This window comes from Ranitomeya variabilis, chromosome 1 (genome assembly GCF_051348905.1).
Source record: "Ranitomeya variabilis isolate aRanVar5 chromosome 1, aRanVar5.hap1, whole genome shotgun sequence".
In the NCBI taxonomy this organism is placed as follows: Eukaryota; Metazoa; Chordata; class Amphibia; order Anura; family Dendrobatidae; genus Ranitomeya; species Ranitomeya variabilis.
Genome location: NC_135232.1, coordinates 609,908,322 through 609,925,778, shown reverse-complemented (window position 1 = coordinate 609,925,778; position 17,457 = coordinate 609,908,322). Strand labels below are relative to the sequence as shown.

General features: G+C 46.1%; 1 protein-coding gene across 1 annotated transcript in view; it reads right to left on the bottom strand.

Moving 5' to 3' along the window:
- Nucleotides 1-17,457, bottom strand: part of KCNN3 (potassium calcium-activated channel subfamily N member 3) — a 158,941-nt gene that overhangs the window by 106,186 nt on the left and 35,298 nt on the right. The window contains exon 3 of the mRNA XM_077260581.1: nucleotides 7,881-7,976. Within this exon, the coding sequence (XP_077116696.1) occupies nucleotides 7,881-7,976 (96 nt within the window). The remainder of the gene's footprint in view (nucleotides 1-7,880; nucleotides 7,977-17,457) is intronic.

Genomic DNA, 17,457 nt, shown 5'->3' with positions numbered 1-17,457 from the left:
GGGATACCTCGGTTATATCAGCTATACAGATATAACTATATACAGGGGATACCTAGGTTATATCAGCATGGTTCATCTCATTATGTACAGAAGATGCTCCGATGATACATCATGCTTCATATTACTATACATAAGGGGACGCTTTACCAGCTGGCTTCCCCTCTGCACATAAAGGAGAGGATAGGCCTGGTAGGAGTGAAATAGCAGGTTGGCAGTAGACAGACATGACAAACAATGTTTTTCTATATATAACCCAGTGCACAGCTGTGTGTGATTATTCATACTCTCCCTCTATGTGTTCGGATGCCATGTGACCCACACCTGCCCATGCATAGAGGACACAAAATGCCGAGGTCGTGGTGCCGCGCCGGAGGGGGCATCTCAGCGGGCCACATTATGGAGGAAAAAAGTCAAAATATTCATACAGAAATACTTCAAAGCTTGGAATCCAGGGCCTGCTATGGTCCCGGTGTAACAGGCCAAAGTAACCCCGTCCCAGATTAACCCCGGGTATAATTTGGCCTAGGCCAGAGTATACCCCGGGGTATAAACTGGCCTAGGCCAAACTATACCCAGGCATAAAATGGCCTAGGCCAAACTATACCCCGGGGTGTAAAATAGCCTAGGCCAAACTATACCCCTCCAGGCCACATTATACCCCCCAGGGTTAAAGTGGCCTAGGCTACATTTAACCCTGGGTATATTTTGGCCTAGGCCAAACTATACCTAAGGATGTAAAACAGCCTAGGCCAAACTATAACAGGCCACACTATACCCTCAGGCCAGACTATAGCCTTTTACTGGTTGCTATGGGATTTTACATGGCCACTTTATCCTAGCAACGCCCTGGATACGGTTGGAAAAGGGGTTTATCTACCTTGGGGGCACCCTCACAGCACTGCGGGGAAGCCGGGGAACCCTTTTACTGGTTGCTATGGGATTTTACATGACCAATTTATCCTAGCAACGCCTTGTATACGCTTGGAAAAGGGGTTAATCTACCTTGGGGGCACCCTCACAGCACTGCGGGGTGGGTGGGGATCCCTTTTACTGGTTGCTATGGGATTTTACATGGCCACTTTATCCTAGCAACGCCCTGGATACGGTTGGAAAAGGGGTTTATCTACCTTGGGGGCACCCTCACAGCACTGCGGGGAAGCCGGGGAACCCTTTTACTGGTTGCTATGGGATTTTACATGACCAATTTATCCTAGCAACGCCTTGTATACGCTTGGAAAAGGGGTTAATCTACCTTGGGGGCACCCTCACAGCACTGCGGGGTGGGTGGGGATCCCTTTTACTAGTTGCTATGGGATTTTACATGGCCACTTTATCCTAGCAACGCCCTGGATACGGTTGGAAAAGGGGTTTATCTACCTTGGGGGCACCCTCACAGCACTGCGGGGAAGCCGGGGAACCCTTTTACTGGTTGCTATGGGATTTTACATGACCAATTTATCCTAGCAACGCCTTGTATACGCTTGGAAAAGGGGTTAATCTACCTTGGGGGCACCCTCACAGCACTGCGGGGTGGGTGGGGATCCCTTTTACTGGTTGCTATGGGATTTTACATGGCCACTTTATCCTAGCAACGCCCTGGATACGGTTGGAAAAGGGGTTTATCTACCTTGGGGGCACCCTCACAGCACTGCGGGGAAGCCGGGGAACCCTTTTACTGGTTGCTATGGGATTTTACATGACCAATTTATCCTAGCAACGCCTTGTATACGCTTGGAAAAGGGGTTAATCTACCTTGGGGGCACCCTCACAGCACTGCGGGGTGGGTGGGGATCCCTTTTACTGGTTGCTATGGGATTTTACATGGCCACTTTATCCTAGCAACGCCCTGGATACGGTTGGAAAAGGGGTTTATCTACCTTGGGGGCACCCTCACAGCACTGCGGGGAAGCCGGGGAACCCTTTTACTGGTTGCTATGGGATTTTACATGGCCACTTTATCCTAGCAACGCCTTGGATACGCTTGGAAAAGGGGCTTATCTACCTTGGGGGCACTGTCGCAGCATTGCATGGAGGCTGGGGAACTCTTTTCCTGGTTGCTAAGCGATTTCAAATGATCAATCTAAGGTACTTACACCATGTAAAACCCTATAGCAAGCAGGGTGCCCCCAAGGTAGATAAACCCCTTTTCCAAGCATATACAAGGCATTGCTAGGATAAAGTGGTCATGTAAAATCCCATAGCAACCAGTAAAAGGGTTCCTCGGTGTAACAGGCCAAAGTAACCCTGTCCCAGATTAACCCCGGGTATAATTTGGTCTATGCCAGAGTATACCCGGGCATAAACTGGCCTAGGCCAAACTATACCCCGGGGTGTAAAATAGCCTAGGCCAAACTATACCCCTCCAGGCCAGATTATGTAACTAATCTGGGGTTAAAGTTGCCTAGCCCAATTTATACCTCTCAGCTCATATTATACCCCAATGAAATCATTTGCATTGAGTGATATACACAAGAATTACTTAATGCTTCAACATTTTATTGAGAAACCAAACTGACAATTCTTAAAGAGTACCTCCCACTATACAAAACTTTTGCCCATGGCAAAAGTAGTTGTAAAGGGGGGTATTTGTAATGCATATGCATTACAAATACCCCCCCATTTTATAGTTACCTTAGGGGGGCTGCCCGATTACCCCCCCTCGCTAACCGCCGCTGCCCGTCTCCTGGTAGACGGGGTCCCCCTCCTGCCGCTAGGTGGCGCTGCCTCTCCATGCGCCGACGTCACAGCCAGGCGCCATAGAGGAGAGCGGCACCTGGCTAGTGCCGTTGGAGCTTGTAGAAGCAGAGCCAGCACCACCTAGCGGTGGGAGGGGGGGCAATAATTTCTCATTAGCTATAAGTCACTTATCATGCAATGCAATTATCTGGGGCAACAAATCGCCCAACAGTCATTCTGTGTATTATGACATTTAGTCTAGCATGTCCTTGCTACCAAATTAACGTTTAAAGCTAAACACTGATAACAACATTGAAATGATCGTGCTTATTTTCAAGATACAGTGCATGTTCAGTTGTTGACTGCAGATTGAAGCTTGCAGGATATGTCAACCAATCCATGGAGTCACCGACGTTTGTGTAGATTATTATGTCGCAACTCAACAGATTCGCCGTGGTCATGATCTCTGCATCAGTTGCCCAGACTCCATCACGAGAGATTCCAGAGATGTTCACATATTCATTCACATTTTGGTTCAAGTAGTCCTGTAGTTTTTTTGTCAAGTCAGTTTTCATATGGTGGATGACTTTATCTCTGAGAAGGGAATGGTTGTCCTCTGTTCCTGTCAAGATGTAGCTGATGGCCCGGAAGAAGCAGTTTCCATCACCTTTGGTTTTATATGTACGCCGTGGTTGTTCAAGGTCTCGTCTGCATCCACAGTATACAACCTTACTAAACGTAAGGCCAAGAGTGGTGCTAAGATACTTCCTTCTTGAACTTGGTAGTAGGTTGAAAGCCTTAGTTTGCTTATTTTTCTGTGTGGCAGAGTCACTGGAATAATCATCATCGGATGGTGGAGAAGCCTCTTTATCCTGGTAAATCTTTAGGTTGCTGGTGTGGTATGTGTTGCTTAATATCTTGCCAGTTTTGTTGTTCTTAAGTTTTACTCGTCCCTTGGTCAAGGATTCCACAACTAAATAAGGTCCAATCCAGCGTGGTTCCATCTTTGAACCTATGCGTTGAATACGGCGCTGATTCTTGATATAAACTATGGTACCAGCAGTGATTTCTTTGTTGCTTTTGTGTCGGCGATCAAAGGCACACTTCTGGTGTTCTTGAGCAGAGTGGATGTTGGTACTGACGTCTGAGTGCAGCTTTTTAAGAATGCTTGACAGTGTATTTAGCACATCAGGGGTGGCATGATCTGAAATGGGCATGGGATCCACCGTATCATCTTTTGAGGGATTAAGGTCCATGGGAAGCTTGGCCTTCCGTCCATACATGACCTCAAATGGAGTAACCTTGGTTGAAGCATGCACAGATGTGTGATAGGCAAACAGAACACCAGGGATGAATTGATCCCAGTTGTTTCCTTGGTCATTGACAAGCTTACTAAGAGCTTCTTTAAGTGTCCGATTATCACGTTCCCGCTGGCCATTTGTTTGTGGGTGGTATGCAGATGAAATACGGTGATCTGTTTGAAAATGTTCCATCTGGTTGTCAATGATCGAGTTTACAAACTCTCGTCCCTGGTCGCTAATCAGAGTCTCCATACAGCCAAGGCGACAGATAACGGAGTACAAAAAATTTGCCACTGACTTGGCACTCTTATCTGGGACAGCTGTTGCTTCAGTCCATTTGGAGAAATGATCAGTGGCAGCAACTATATATTTGTTGCCATTTGATGTTTCCTGAAGAGGGCCAATCATATCAATCCCAACTAAGCTCCATACTTTTCCAGGCACTGATATACTGTTGAGTGGTGGAGCTTCCTTTGTGATTTTGGGATTTATAACAAAACATTTTTGACAGGCTTTCACATACTGGTGAACGTCATTTTTCATTCCCTTCCAGTAAAACCGGTCAGAGATTTTGGCTAAAGTTTTATCTCTGCCAAAATGGCCCCCAGATATTGGGTTGTCATGACAGGCCTTCAGGATATTTGGCAGTCGACTTTTAGTAAGAACCTCCTTTTCCCTATGATAAACAATTCCTCCTTGGGCTCGATATGGCTTTGCTGTTTGTCTAAACTGGGACTTGGCATTTGCACGTTTCTCAGGAGGTAGATCGTAGGTATACTGAGGGTACCTTTGTTCTGTTGCAGTGTAGAATCTCAAAAGCTGGTCATACAATTGATCTTCCATGGTTGTCAAAATTGGAAAAGATTTGGTGTCATAGAGAGCAGAGAGGTGTCATAGAGAACATACAAAACAAGTTATCATTAACTATGCACTGACAGGACAGCGCCATCTACTGTCAGTTCAGATCTGCACACTTTTCAACAAATAAGCAATAGGGTGAGAAAAACAGTGAAGTGATAACATTATGGCCTAGAGAAATACTATAAAAACTATTTTATACCCCCTGGTATAAAGTTTATCCCCCGGGGGTATACTATGGCCTAAGTCAGCTTTTGAATTTTTGTGCTGTTTCCTTCCTCAGTAAAAGGGTTCCCCGGCTTCCCCGCAGTGCTGCGAGGGTGCCCCCATGGTAGATAAACCCATTTTTTATGCGTATCCAAGGCGTTGCTAGGATAGAATGGCCATGTAAAATCCCATAGCAACCAGTAAAAGGGTTCCCCACCCACCCCGCAGTGCTGTGAGGGTGCCCCCAAGGTAGATTAACCCCTTTTCCAAGCGTATACAAGGCGTTGCTAGGATAAATTGGTCATGTAAAATCCCATAGCAACCAGTAAAAGGGTTCCCCGGCTTCCCCACAGTGCTGCAAGGGTGCCCCCAAGGTAGATAAACCCCTTTTCCAAGCGTATACAAGCCGTTGCTAGGATAAAGTGGTCATGTAAAATCCCATAGCAACCACCTAAGGGGTTAACCACCTATCCTTAAGTGCTGCGAGAGTGCCCCCAAGGTAGATAAACCCCTTTTTCAAGCGTATTCAAGGCGTTGCTAGGATAGAGTGATCATGTAAAATCCCATAGCAACCAGTAAAAGGTTTCCCCACCCACCCGCAGTGCTGCAATGGTGCCCCCAAGATAGATAAACCCCTTTTCCAAGCGTATCCAAGGTGTTGCTAGGATAGAGTGATCATGCTATATCCCATAGCAACCAGTAAAGGGGTTCCCCACCCACCCCTCAGTGCTCGTCAGTGCCCCCTAGGTATACAAAGCCCTTTTCCAAGCATATCCAAGGCGCCAAGACAACGAGCTGGCACGAGCAGGGCTGAAGATTTCATGTCACATGTGACTATAGGGAGGGGGTGGGGCTTAGAAAGGGAGATCCCTGGCGTCACCAGAGGTGGAGGAGCTTGAAAAGGAGCAGTGCCCGATGGGAGGGGGAGCTGTGACCTAGAAGAATGAGCAGCTTTCCCTCAGCTTACCCTGGGGGGTATAATCTGGCCTGGAGGGGTATACTTTGGCCTAGGCTATTTTATACCCCGGGGTATAGTTTGGCCTAGGCCAAAGTATACCCGGGGTATAATCTAGCCTAGGCCACTTTAACCCCGGGTATAGTCTGGCCTGGGGGTATAATCTGGCCTGTTACACCGGGGCACATATTCTGGGCCAATTACAGGGGCCACATTGAGTTCACATCCAGAATAAAGATTTATTGACAGCTTTGAGAAATGAGTTATTGCTAAGAAAGCCAAAGAGCAGACAAAAAACACCTAAAATACTGTGTGGGGGCATCATGGCACAGATTCATGCAGGCGACCAGGGATTATAGTACAATACAGGCATTACAAGACAAGCACAAGAGGCCAGGGACACACGGTTTACAATGGAGTTGGATAGGGTCAGGAATTATTATATGAATTAATTTTAATGCCAGAAATTATAGGATAGATACAAGTGTAAGGGGCAAGATTTACAGGTTTGATACATGGGATTATAAAAGAAGAACAGGAACAAGGTTTATAGTAGTTTAGGTGGTAAGGGACAAGGAATAAAGAACTAGTACAGGGAATAAGAGACAAGGATTATCGGACAAGTACAGGCGGTGAAAGACGAAGTATACGGCTGACACACAATCAGTTTATAAGTAAAGGATAGTTGGTGAGAGACAGAGATTACAGAACAAGTACAGGCAGTGAGGGAGTAGGGTTATAGGACTAGTTCAGACTATGGAGAACAAGGATTATAGGATTAGTACAGGCATTGAGGGACAAGGATTATAGGGCAAGTACACTTGGTACAGTTGGCAAGGCAGAGATTGTGATGAGCAAGAGCTAGAGAATTGATCTACTTGAATACGGGACAATTCCAGATGCCAGTAGAGAAGGGTAGGGATGCGAGGTAAAGTCCAGATGGTGAGTGACAAAGATTATGGGATTTGTACAGACAATAAGGGGCAGGGATTAGAATACATTACAGGCAGTGAGAGGCCGGGGAATACAGAACACTTACAGGTGGTGGTCCACAAATTTAAGAGATGGTGATTATAGGACAGTTACATTCAATGAAGGTCATGGATTGGAGGACGGTCACAAATAGTGACATACAGGGATTAGAGGACAGTTAGAGGTAAACATGGGATGGGTATAGTTACCGGTAGTGAGGAGCAGGGATTAGAGAAGAGTTACAGGCAATCAGGAGCAGGGATTACAGTATAGTAGGGATTAAAAGACTGTTATGAACTGGAAAGAATACAGTGCAGTTACAGGTGGTGAGGGGCAGGCATTATAGGCGTTACAGGCAGTGAGGCCTGGGAAAAGAGAACAGGTATAGGTATTTAGTGGCTGAGATTAGAGGACATTTACAGGTACTGAAGGGCAGGTCAGAGGTCAGATAAAGGCATTGATGAACAGAGGTTAGAGGACAGTTACAAGATATGATGGGAGTGGATTAGAGGAGAGTTCCAGGCAGTGAGGGATGGGGATTAGAGGACAGTTACAACCCATGAGGGGTGGGGATTAGAGGAGAGTTACAGGCAGTGAGGGGTGGGGATTAGAGGATAGTTTCAAGCCAAGAAGGATGGGGATTAGAGGACAGTTACAGGCAGTGAAGGCAGGGATTATAATGTAGATACAGGGATCATGGCACTGTAATGTAGACTCTATTATGCAGTGCACTTTTACATAGGCACCATATGGTACAGTGATTTGTACATTGTATGACAATGCATCATATGGAAGCCGAGACCAATAGAAGGTACAGGGTATAAGGACGTCTCTGGTTATTGGCAAAAATTGAGGGGGTTGTGGAGGTAATATCAGAGCAGGAGGTGTAGAAATATAACAGGGTGACCTACCTGCACCTCGCGAGCGTGATAAGCAATGATCAGTCCCAGCAGAATGATGGATGATAAACTTATAAGGCATTTCAGGGCCAGAGAAAACATTGAGTCCTGTAAGAGAAAACAAAACCATGAGGGACGTGTTCAGCATATACAGGAGGAAGTGGTTAGTGTTTCATATCAGGAACAAGGAAAAATAGGGTGATAACCTCAATAGTCGCTCTAATGGCAGCCATATTGGTTATTCTCACATAACTCATTATCCTTCCCCTCCCACTTGTATGTGCCATGTGTAAGGGGCTGTAATATAGGTAGCACCTCTTCCCCAACCCCTATAAGTATATTTCATGTGTACATTTAATGTTACTGCTATTGTATATAATACTAGATGTTTCCAGCCCGCTAACGCTCGGCACGCTCATTGATATCTAATTAACGCTGCTGGTGATTAAACTAAAGTAAATAATGACAACATTCAATAGCGCTTACGCAGGTGGTAAATTAACTTAAAATTAAGTTAATAACAATAGTGTGGTGATGTGTTGGGGCGGGATTATGTGTGGTGATGTGGTGGGGGGCAGGATTATCTGTGGTAATGTGATGGGGGGGCGGGATTATGTGGTGATGTGGTGGGGGCGTGGGATTATGTGTGGTGATGTGGTGGGGGGCGAGATTATGTGTGGTAATGGGGTGGGGGGGCGTTATTATGTGTGGTAATCGGGTGGGGGGGCCGGATTATGTGTGTTGATGTGGTGGGGGGTGGAATTATGTGTGGTGATGTGGTGGGGGGCGGGATTATGTGTGGTAATGTGGTGGGGGGCGGGATTATGTGTGGTAATGTGGTGGTGGGCGGGATTATGTGTGGTAATGTGGTGGGAGGCGGGATTATGTGTGGTAATGTGGCGGTGGGCGGGATTATGTGTGGTAATGTGGTGGGGAGCGGGATTATCTGTGGTAATGTGGTGGGGGGCGGGATTATGTGTGGTAATGTGGTGGGGGACGGGATTATGTGTGGTAATGGGATGGGGGAGCGGGATTATGTGTGGTAATGTGGTGGGGGGCGGGATTACGGGATTATGTTTTGTAATGTGGTTGGGGGCGGGATTATGTGTGGTGATGTGGTGGGGGTGTGGGATTATGTGTGTTGATGTGTTAGGGGGCGGGATTATGTGCGGTGATGTGGTGGGGGGCGGGATTATGTGTGGTGATGTGGTGGGGGGCGGGATTATGTGTGGTGATTTGGTGGGGGCGCGGGATTATGTGTGGTGATGTGGTGGGGGGCGGGATTATGTTGTGAATTTGGTTTCTGGGCTCCCCCGGTGGTTACTGGTGGTACTGAACTTGTGTGCTTCATCTCCTCTGTTCACCTGTTTCCATCAGGATGTGGGAGTTTCTATTTAGCCTTGCTCCTCAATCATTTCTATGCCGGCCAACAATGTTACCAGAAGCCTTTCTGTTGCATGTTCCTGCTCCTAGACTACTATCAGCTAAGTTGGACTTGTAGTCCTAAGATTGTTTTTGCATTTTTGTTCCAGTTCTCTGTGTTTGAATATTTCTGAGGCTGGAAGCTCTTGTGAGCTGAAATTGCCACTCTGGTGTCATGAGTTGATATTAGAGTCTTAAAGTAATTTCAGGATGGTGTTTTGAAAGGGTTTTCAGCTGACTGTGAAGTTCCCTTTTCTGTCTTCCTACTATCTAGTAAGCGGACCTCAATTTGCTAAACCTATCTTCATACTTCGTATGTCAATTTCCTCTATAATCACCGACAATATATGTGGGGGCTACTGTCTGCCTTTTGGGGAAAATTTCTCTAGAGGTAAGCCAGGTCTGTATTTTCCTCTGCTAGGGTCAGTCAGTCCTCCGGCTGGCGCTGGGCGTCTAGGGATAAAACGTAGGCACGCTACCCGGCCACTGTTAGTTGTGCGGTAGGTTTAGCTCACAGTCAGCTCGAGTTCCCATCTTCCAAGAGCTAGTCCTTTTGTATGCTTTACTACGGTCTCTTGCCATTGAGAACGTCGACAGTTTGGCCGGCCAAGGGTTAAAATAATTGGCAGAAGAAAGGAGAGAAAAGAAGTCTGCAGAGAATTTTTTTTTTTTTTTTTCTGAGTTTGCTCATTAGTTGATTCACTTGCATCTCTGCTTACTGCAGCCTTCGTCTCTCTCTCCTTCTAATCCTTGAATGGTTCTGATTTCACCTGATTAAAATGGATCCTCAGAGTTTAGCTACAGGTTTGAATATTCTCGCTATGAAGGTTCAAAGTTTACAGGATTTTGTAATTCATGCTCCTATATCTGAACCTAGAATTCCTTTACCTGAATTTTTCTCCGGGGATAGATCTCGCTTCCAGAATTTCAAACATAATTGTAAATTATTTTTGTCTCTGAGATCTCGCTCCGCTGGAGATCCTGCACAGCAGGTCAGGATTGTAATTTCCTTGCTCCGGGGCGACCCTCAGGATTGGGCATTTGCTTTGGCACCAGGGGATCCTGCGTTGCTCAATGTGGATGCGTTTTTCCTGGCTTTGGGGTTGCTTTATGAGGAACCTCATTTAGAGATTCAGGCTGAAAAAGCCTTGATGGCCCTGTCTCAAGGGCAAGATGAGGCTGAAATATACTGCCAAAAATTTCGTAAGTGGTCTGTGCTTACTCAGTGGAATGAGTGCGCCCTGGCGGCGAATTTCAGAGAGGGTCTCTCTGATGCCATTAAAGATGTTATGGTGGGGTTCCCTGTGCCTACAGGTCTGAATGAGTCCATGACAATGGCTATTCAGATTGATCGGCGTTTGCGGGAGCGCAAACCTGTGCACCATTTGGCGATGTCTACTGAGAAGGCGCCAGAGATTATGCAATGTGATAGAATTCTGTCCAGAAGCGAACGGCAGAATTTTAGGCGAAAAAATGGGTTATGCTTCTATTGTGGTGATTCAACTCATGTTATATCAGCATGCTCTAAACGTACTAAGAAGGTTGATAAGTCTGTTTCAATTGGCACTTTACAGTCTAAGTTTATTCTATCTGTGACCCTGATTTGCTCTTTATCGTCTATTACCGCGGACGCCTATGTCGACTCTGGCGCCGCTTTGAGTCTTATGGATTGGTCCTTTGCCAAACGCTGTGGGTTTAATTTAGAGCCTCTGGAAGTTCCTATACCTCTGAAGGGTATTGACTCCACGCCATTGGCTAGTAATAAACCACAATACTGGACACAAGTAACTATGCGTATTAATCCGGATCACCAGGAGATTATTCGCTTCCTTGTGTTGTATAATCTACTGTCATGATCTCAATGGCAAGAGATCATAGCATCAGCATATATAGGAACTAGCTCTTGGAAGATGGAAACTGAGCTGACCATGAACTAAACCTAACGCACAACTAGCAGTGGCCGGGTAGCATGCCTACGTTGATTCTAGATGCCCAGCACCAGCCGGAGGACTAAATAAAGCTAGCAGAGGAAAATATTAGTCCTAGCTCACCTCTAGAGAAATACCCCGAAAGGAGACAGAGGCCCCCCACATGTATTGGCGGTGAATCAAGATGAAATAACAAACGTAGTATGAAAATAGGTTTAGCAAATTTGAGGTCCACTTACTACATAGCAGAAGACAGAAAGGACACTTTCATGGTCAGCTAAAAACCCTTTCAAAACACCATCCAGAAATTACTTTAAAACTCTGGCATTAACTCATAACACCAGAGTGGCAATTCCTGTTCACAAGAGCTTTCCAGACACAGTAACGAAACTACAGCTGTGAACTGGAACAAAAATGCAAAAACAAACATGGACAAGAGTCCAACTTATCTAGTAGTTGTCTAGGAGCAGGAACAAGCACAGAGAGGCTTCTGATAACATTGTTGACCGGCAAGCAACTAACAGAGCAGCAAGGCTATATAGCGACTCCCACATCTTGATGGGAACAGGTGAACAGAGAAGATGAAGACACCAGTTCAATTCCACCAGTAGCCACCGGGGGAGCCCAGAATCCAAATTCACAACAGTACCCCCCCCTCAAGGAGGGGGCACCGAACCCTCACCAGAACCACCAGGGCGATCAGGATGGGCCCTATGAAAGGTACGAACCAGATCAGAGGCATGAACATCAGATGCATTCACCCAAGAATTATCCTCCTGGCCGTATCCCTTCCACTTGACCAGATACTGGAGTCTCCGTCTGGAAACACGAGAGTCTAAGATTTTCTCCACAACGTACTCCAACTCACCCTCAACCAACACCGGAGCAGGAGGCTCAACGGAAGGCACAACCGGTACCTCATACCTGCGCAATAATGACCGATGAAAAACGTTATGAATAGAAAAGGATGCAGGGAGGTCCAAACGGAAGGAAACAGGGTTAAGAATCTCCAATATCTTATATGGGCCGATGAACCGAGGCTTAAACTTAGGAGAAGAGACCCTCATAGGGACAAAACGAGAAGACAACCACACCAAATCCCCAACACAAAGCCGAGGACCAACACGACGGTGGCGGTTGGCAAAAAGCTGAGTCTTCTCCTGGGACAACCTCAAATTGTCCACCACCTGCCCCCAGATCTGATGCAATCTCTCCACCACAGCATCCACTCCAGGACAATCCGAAGATTCCACCTGACCAGAGGAAAATCGAGGATGAAACCCCGAATTACAGAAAAACGGGGACACCAAAGTGGCAGAGCTGGCCCGATTATTGAGAGCGAACTCCGCCAATGGCAAAAAAGCAACCCAATCATCCTGGTCAGCAGACACAAAACACCTCAGATATGTCTCCAGGGTCTGATTAATCCGCTCAGTCTGGCCATTCGTCTGAGGATGGAAAGCGGACGAAAAAGATAAATCTATGCCCATCCTAGCACAGAATGCCCGCCAAAATCTAGACACGAATTGGGTCCCTCTGTCAGAAACGATATTCTCAGGAATACCATGCAAACGAACAACATTTTGAAAAAACAGAGGAACCAACTCAGAAGAAGAAGGCAACTTGGGCAGAGGAACCAAATGGACCATCTTAGAGAAACGGTCACACACCACCCAGATGACAGACATCTTCTGAGAAACAGGCAGATCTGAAATAAAATCCATCGAGATGTGCGTCCAAGGCCTCTTAGGAATAGGCAAGGGCAACAACAATCCACTAGCCCGAGAACAACAAGGCTTGGCCCGAGCACAAACGTCACAAGACTGCACAAAGCCTCGCACATCTCGTGACAGGGAAGGCCACCAGAAGGACCTTGCCACCAAATCCCTGGTACCAAAAATGCCAGGATGACCTGCCAACGCAGAAGAATGAACCTCAGAGATGACTCTACTGGTCCAATCATCAGGAACAAACAGTTTATCAGGTGGGCAACGATCAGGTCTATCCGCCTGAAACTCCTGCAAGGCCCGCCGCAGGTCTGGAGAAACGGCTGACAATACCACTCCATCCTTAAGGATACCTGTGGGCTCAGAGTTACCAGGCGAGTCAGGCTCAAAACTCCTAGAAAGGGCATCCGCCTTAACATTCTTAGAACCCGGTAGGTATGACACCACAAAATTAAACCGAGAGAAAAATAATGACCAGCGCGCCTGTCTAGGATTCAGGCGCCTGGCGGTCTCAAGATAAATCAAATTTTTGTGGTCAGTCAATACCACCACCTGATGTCTGGCCCCCTCAAGCCAATGGCGCCACTCCTCAAAAGCCCACTTCATGGCCAAAAGCTCCCGATTCCCAACATCATAATTCCGCTCAGCGGGCGAAAATTTACGGGAAAAGAAGGCACAAGGCCTCATCACGGAGCAGTCAGAACTTTTCTGCGACAACACTGCCCCAGCTCCGATCTCAGAAGCGTCGACCTCAACCTGAAAAGGTAGAGCAACATCAGGCTGACGCAACACAGGGGCAGAGGAAAAACGGCGCTTAAGCTCCCGAAAGGCCTCCACAGCATCAGGGGACCAATCAGCAACATCAGCACCCTTCTTAGTCAAATCGGTCAATGGCTTAGCAATATCCGAAAAACCAGCAATAAATCGACGATAAAAGTTAGCAAAGCCCAAAAATTTCTGAAGACTCTTAAGAGAAGAGGGCTGCGTCCAATCACAAATAGCTTGAACCTTGACAGGATCCATTTCAATGGAAGAGGGGGAAAAAATATATCCCAAAAAGGAAATCCTCTGTACCCCAAAAACACACTTAGAACCCTTCACACACAAAGAATTAGACCGCAAAACCTGAAAAACCCTCCTGACTTGCTGGACATGAGAGTCCCAGTCATCCGAAAAAATCAGAATATCATCCAGATACACAATCATAAATTTATCCAAATAATCGCGAAAAATATCATGCATAAAGGACTGGAAAACTGACGGAGCATTTGAAAGACCAAAAGGCATCACTAAATACTCAAAGTGGCCCTCGGGCGTATTAAATGCGGTTTTCCACTCATCCCCCTGCCTGATTCGCACCAAATTATACGCCCCACGAAGGTCAATCTTAGAGAACCACTTGGCCCCCTTTATGCGAGCAAACAAATCAGTCAGCAACGGCAATGGGTATTGATATTTAACAGTGATTTTATTCAAAAGCCGATAATCAATACATGGTCTCAAAGAGCCGTCTTTTTTTGACACAAAGAAAAAACCGGCTCCTAAGGGAGATGACGATGGACGAATATGTCCCTTTTCCAAGGACTCCTTTATATATTCACGCATAGCAGCATGTTCAGGCACAGACAGATTAAATAAACGACCCTTTGGGTATTTACTACCCGGGATTAAATCTATGGCACAATCGCACTCTCGGTGCGGAGGTAACGAACCAAGCTTGGATTCTTCAAAGACGTCACGATAGTCAGACAGGAACTCAGGAATTTCAGAGGGAATAGATGATGAAATGGAAACCACAGGTACATCCCCATGAGCCCCCTTACATCCCCAGCTCAACACAGACATAGCTTTCCAGTCGAGGACTGGGTTGTGAGATTGCAGCCAAGGCAATCCTAGCACCAAATCATCATGTAGATTATACAGCACCAGAAAGCGAATAATCTCCTGGTGATCCGGATTAATACGCATAGTTACTTGTGTCCAGTATTGTGGTTTATTATTAGCCAATGGGGTGGAGTCAATCCCCTTCAGAGGAATAGGAGTCTCCAAAGGCTCTAAATCATACCCACAGCGTTTGGCAAAGGACCAATCCATAAGACTCAAAGCGGCGCCAGAGTCGACATAGGCGTCCGTGGTAATAGATGACAAAGAGCAAATCAGGGTCACAGATAGAATAAATTTAGACGGTAAGGTGCAAATGGAAACAGATTTACCAAGCTTTTTAGTGCGCTTAGAGCATGCTGATATAACATGAGTAGAATCACCACAATAGAAACACAACCCATTTTTCCGTCTAAAATTCTGCCGCTCGCTTCGGGACAGAATTCTATCACACTGCATACTCTCTGGCGATTTCTCAGTGGACACCGCCAGATGGTGCACTGGTTTGCGCTCCCGCAAACGCCTATCGATCTGAATAGCCATTGTCATGGACTCATTCAGACCCGCAGGCACAGGGAACCCCACCATAACATCCTTAATGGCATCAGAGAGACCCTCTCTGAAAGTCGCCGCCAGGGCGCACTCATTCCACTGAGTAAGCACAGACCATTTACGGAATCTTTGGCAGTAAATTTCCGCTTCATCTTGCCCCTGAGATAGGGACATCAAAGTTTTTTCTGCCTGAAGCTCCAAATGAGGTTCGTCATAAAGCAACCCCAAGGCCAGAAAAAACGCATCCACATTGAGCAACGCAGGATCCCCTGGTGTCAATGAAAAAGCCCAGTCTTGAGGGTCGCCCCGGAGCAAGGAAATCACAATCCTGACCTGCTGTGCAGGATCTCCGGCAGAGCGAGATTTCAGGGACAAAAATAATTTGCAATTATTTCGAAAATTCTGAAACCCAGATCTATTCCCCGAGAAAAATTCCGGCAAAGGAATTCTCGGCTCAGATACAGGTGCATGACAAACAAAATCTTGCAAATTTTGTACCTTCGTGGCGAGATTATTCAAACCTGCAGTTACACTCTGAAGATCCATTGCAAACAGGTGAACACAGAGCCATTCAAAGGAGAGAAAAAAAAAAAAAAAAAATTTCAGCAGACTACTTATTTCTCTCCCTTCTCAGCCAAGGATTTTAACCCTTTAGTGGGCCGGTCAAACTGTCATGATCTCAATGGCAAGAGATCATAGCATCAGCATATATAGGAACTAGCTCTTGGAAGATGGAAACTGAGCTGACCATGAACTAAACCTAACGCACAACTAGCAGTGGCCGGGTAGCATGCCTACGTTGATTCTAGATGCCCAGCACCAGCCGGAGGACTAAATAAAGCTAGCAGAGGAAAATATTAGTCCTAGCTCACCTCTAGAGAAATACCCCGAAAGGAGACAGAGGCCCCCCACATGTATTGGCGGTGAATCAAGATGAAATAACAAACGTAGTATGAAAATAGGTTTAGCAAATTTGAGGTCCACTTACTACATAGCAGAAGACAGAAAGGACACTTTCATGGTCAGCTAAAAACCCTTTCAAAACACCATCCAGAAATTACTTTAAAACTCTGGCATTAACTCATAACACCAGAGTGGCAATTCCTGTTCACAAGAGCTTTCCAGACACAGTAACGAAACTACAGCTGTGAACTGGAACAAAAATGCAAAAACAAACATGGACAAGAGTCCAACTTATCTAGTAGTTGTCTAGGAGCAGGAACAAGCACAGAGAGGCTTCTGATAACATTGTTGACCGGCAAGCAACTAACAGAGCAGCAAGGCTATATAGCGACTCCCACATCTTGATGGGAACAGGTGAACAGAGAAGATGAAGACACCAGTTCAATTCCACCAGTAGCCACCGGGGGAGCCCAGAATCCAAATTCACAACAATCTACATGATGTGTTGGTGCTTGGATTGCCATGGCTGCAATCTCATAACCCAGTCCTCGACTGGAAAGCAATGTCTGTGTTAAGCTGGGGATGTCAGGGGACTCATGGGGACGTACCTTTGGTTTCCATTTCGTCATCTATTCCCTCTGAGATTCCGGAATTTTTATCTGATTATCGTGACGTTTTTGAGGAGCCTAAACTTGGTTCACTACCTCCGCACAGAGATTGCGATTGTACTATAGATCTGATTCCGGGCAGTAAGTTTCCAAAGGGTCGTTTATTTAATCTATCTGTGCCTGAACATGCTGCTATGCGGGAATATATTAAGGAGTCCTTGGAAAAGGGACATATTCGTCCTTCGTCATCTCCCTTAGGAGCCGGTTTTTTCTTTGTATCTAAAAAAGATGGCTCTTTGAGGCCGTGTATTGATTATCGGCTTTTGAATAAAATCACGGTTAAATATCAGTATCCTTTGCCACTGCTTACTGATTTGTTTGCTCGAATAAAGGGGGCCAAGTGGTTCTCTAAGATTGATCTTCGTGGGGCGTATAATTTAGTGCGAATTAAGCAGGGGGATGAGTGGAAAACCGTATTTAATACGCCTGAGGGCCATTTTGAGTATTTAGTAATGCCTTTTGGTCTTTCAAATGCCCCTTCAGTCTTTCAGTCTTTTATGCATGACAT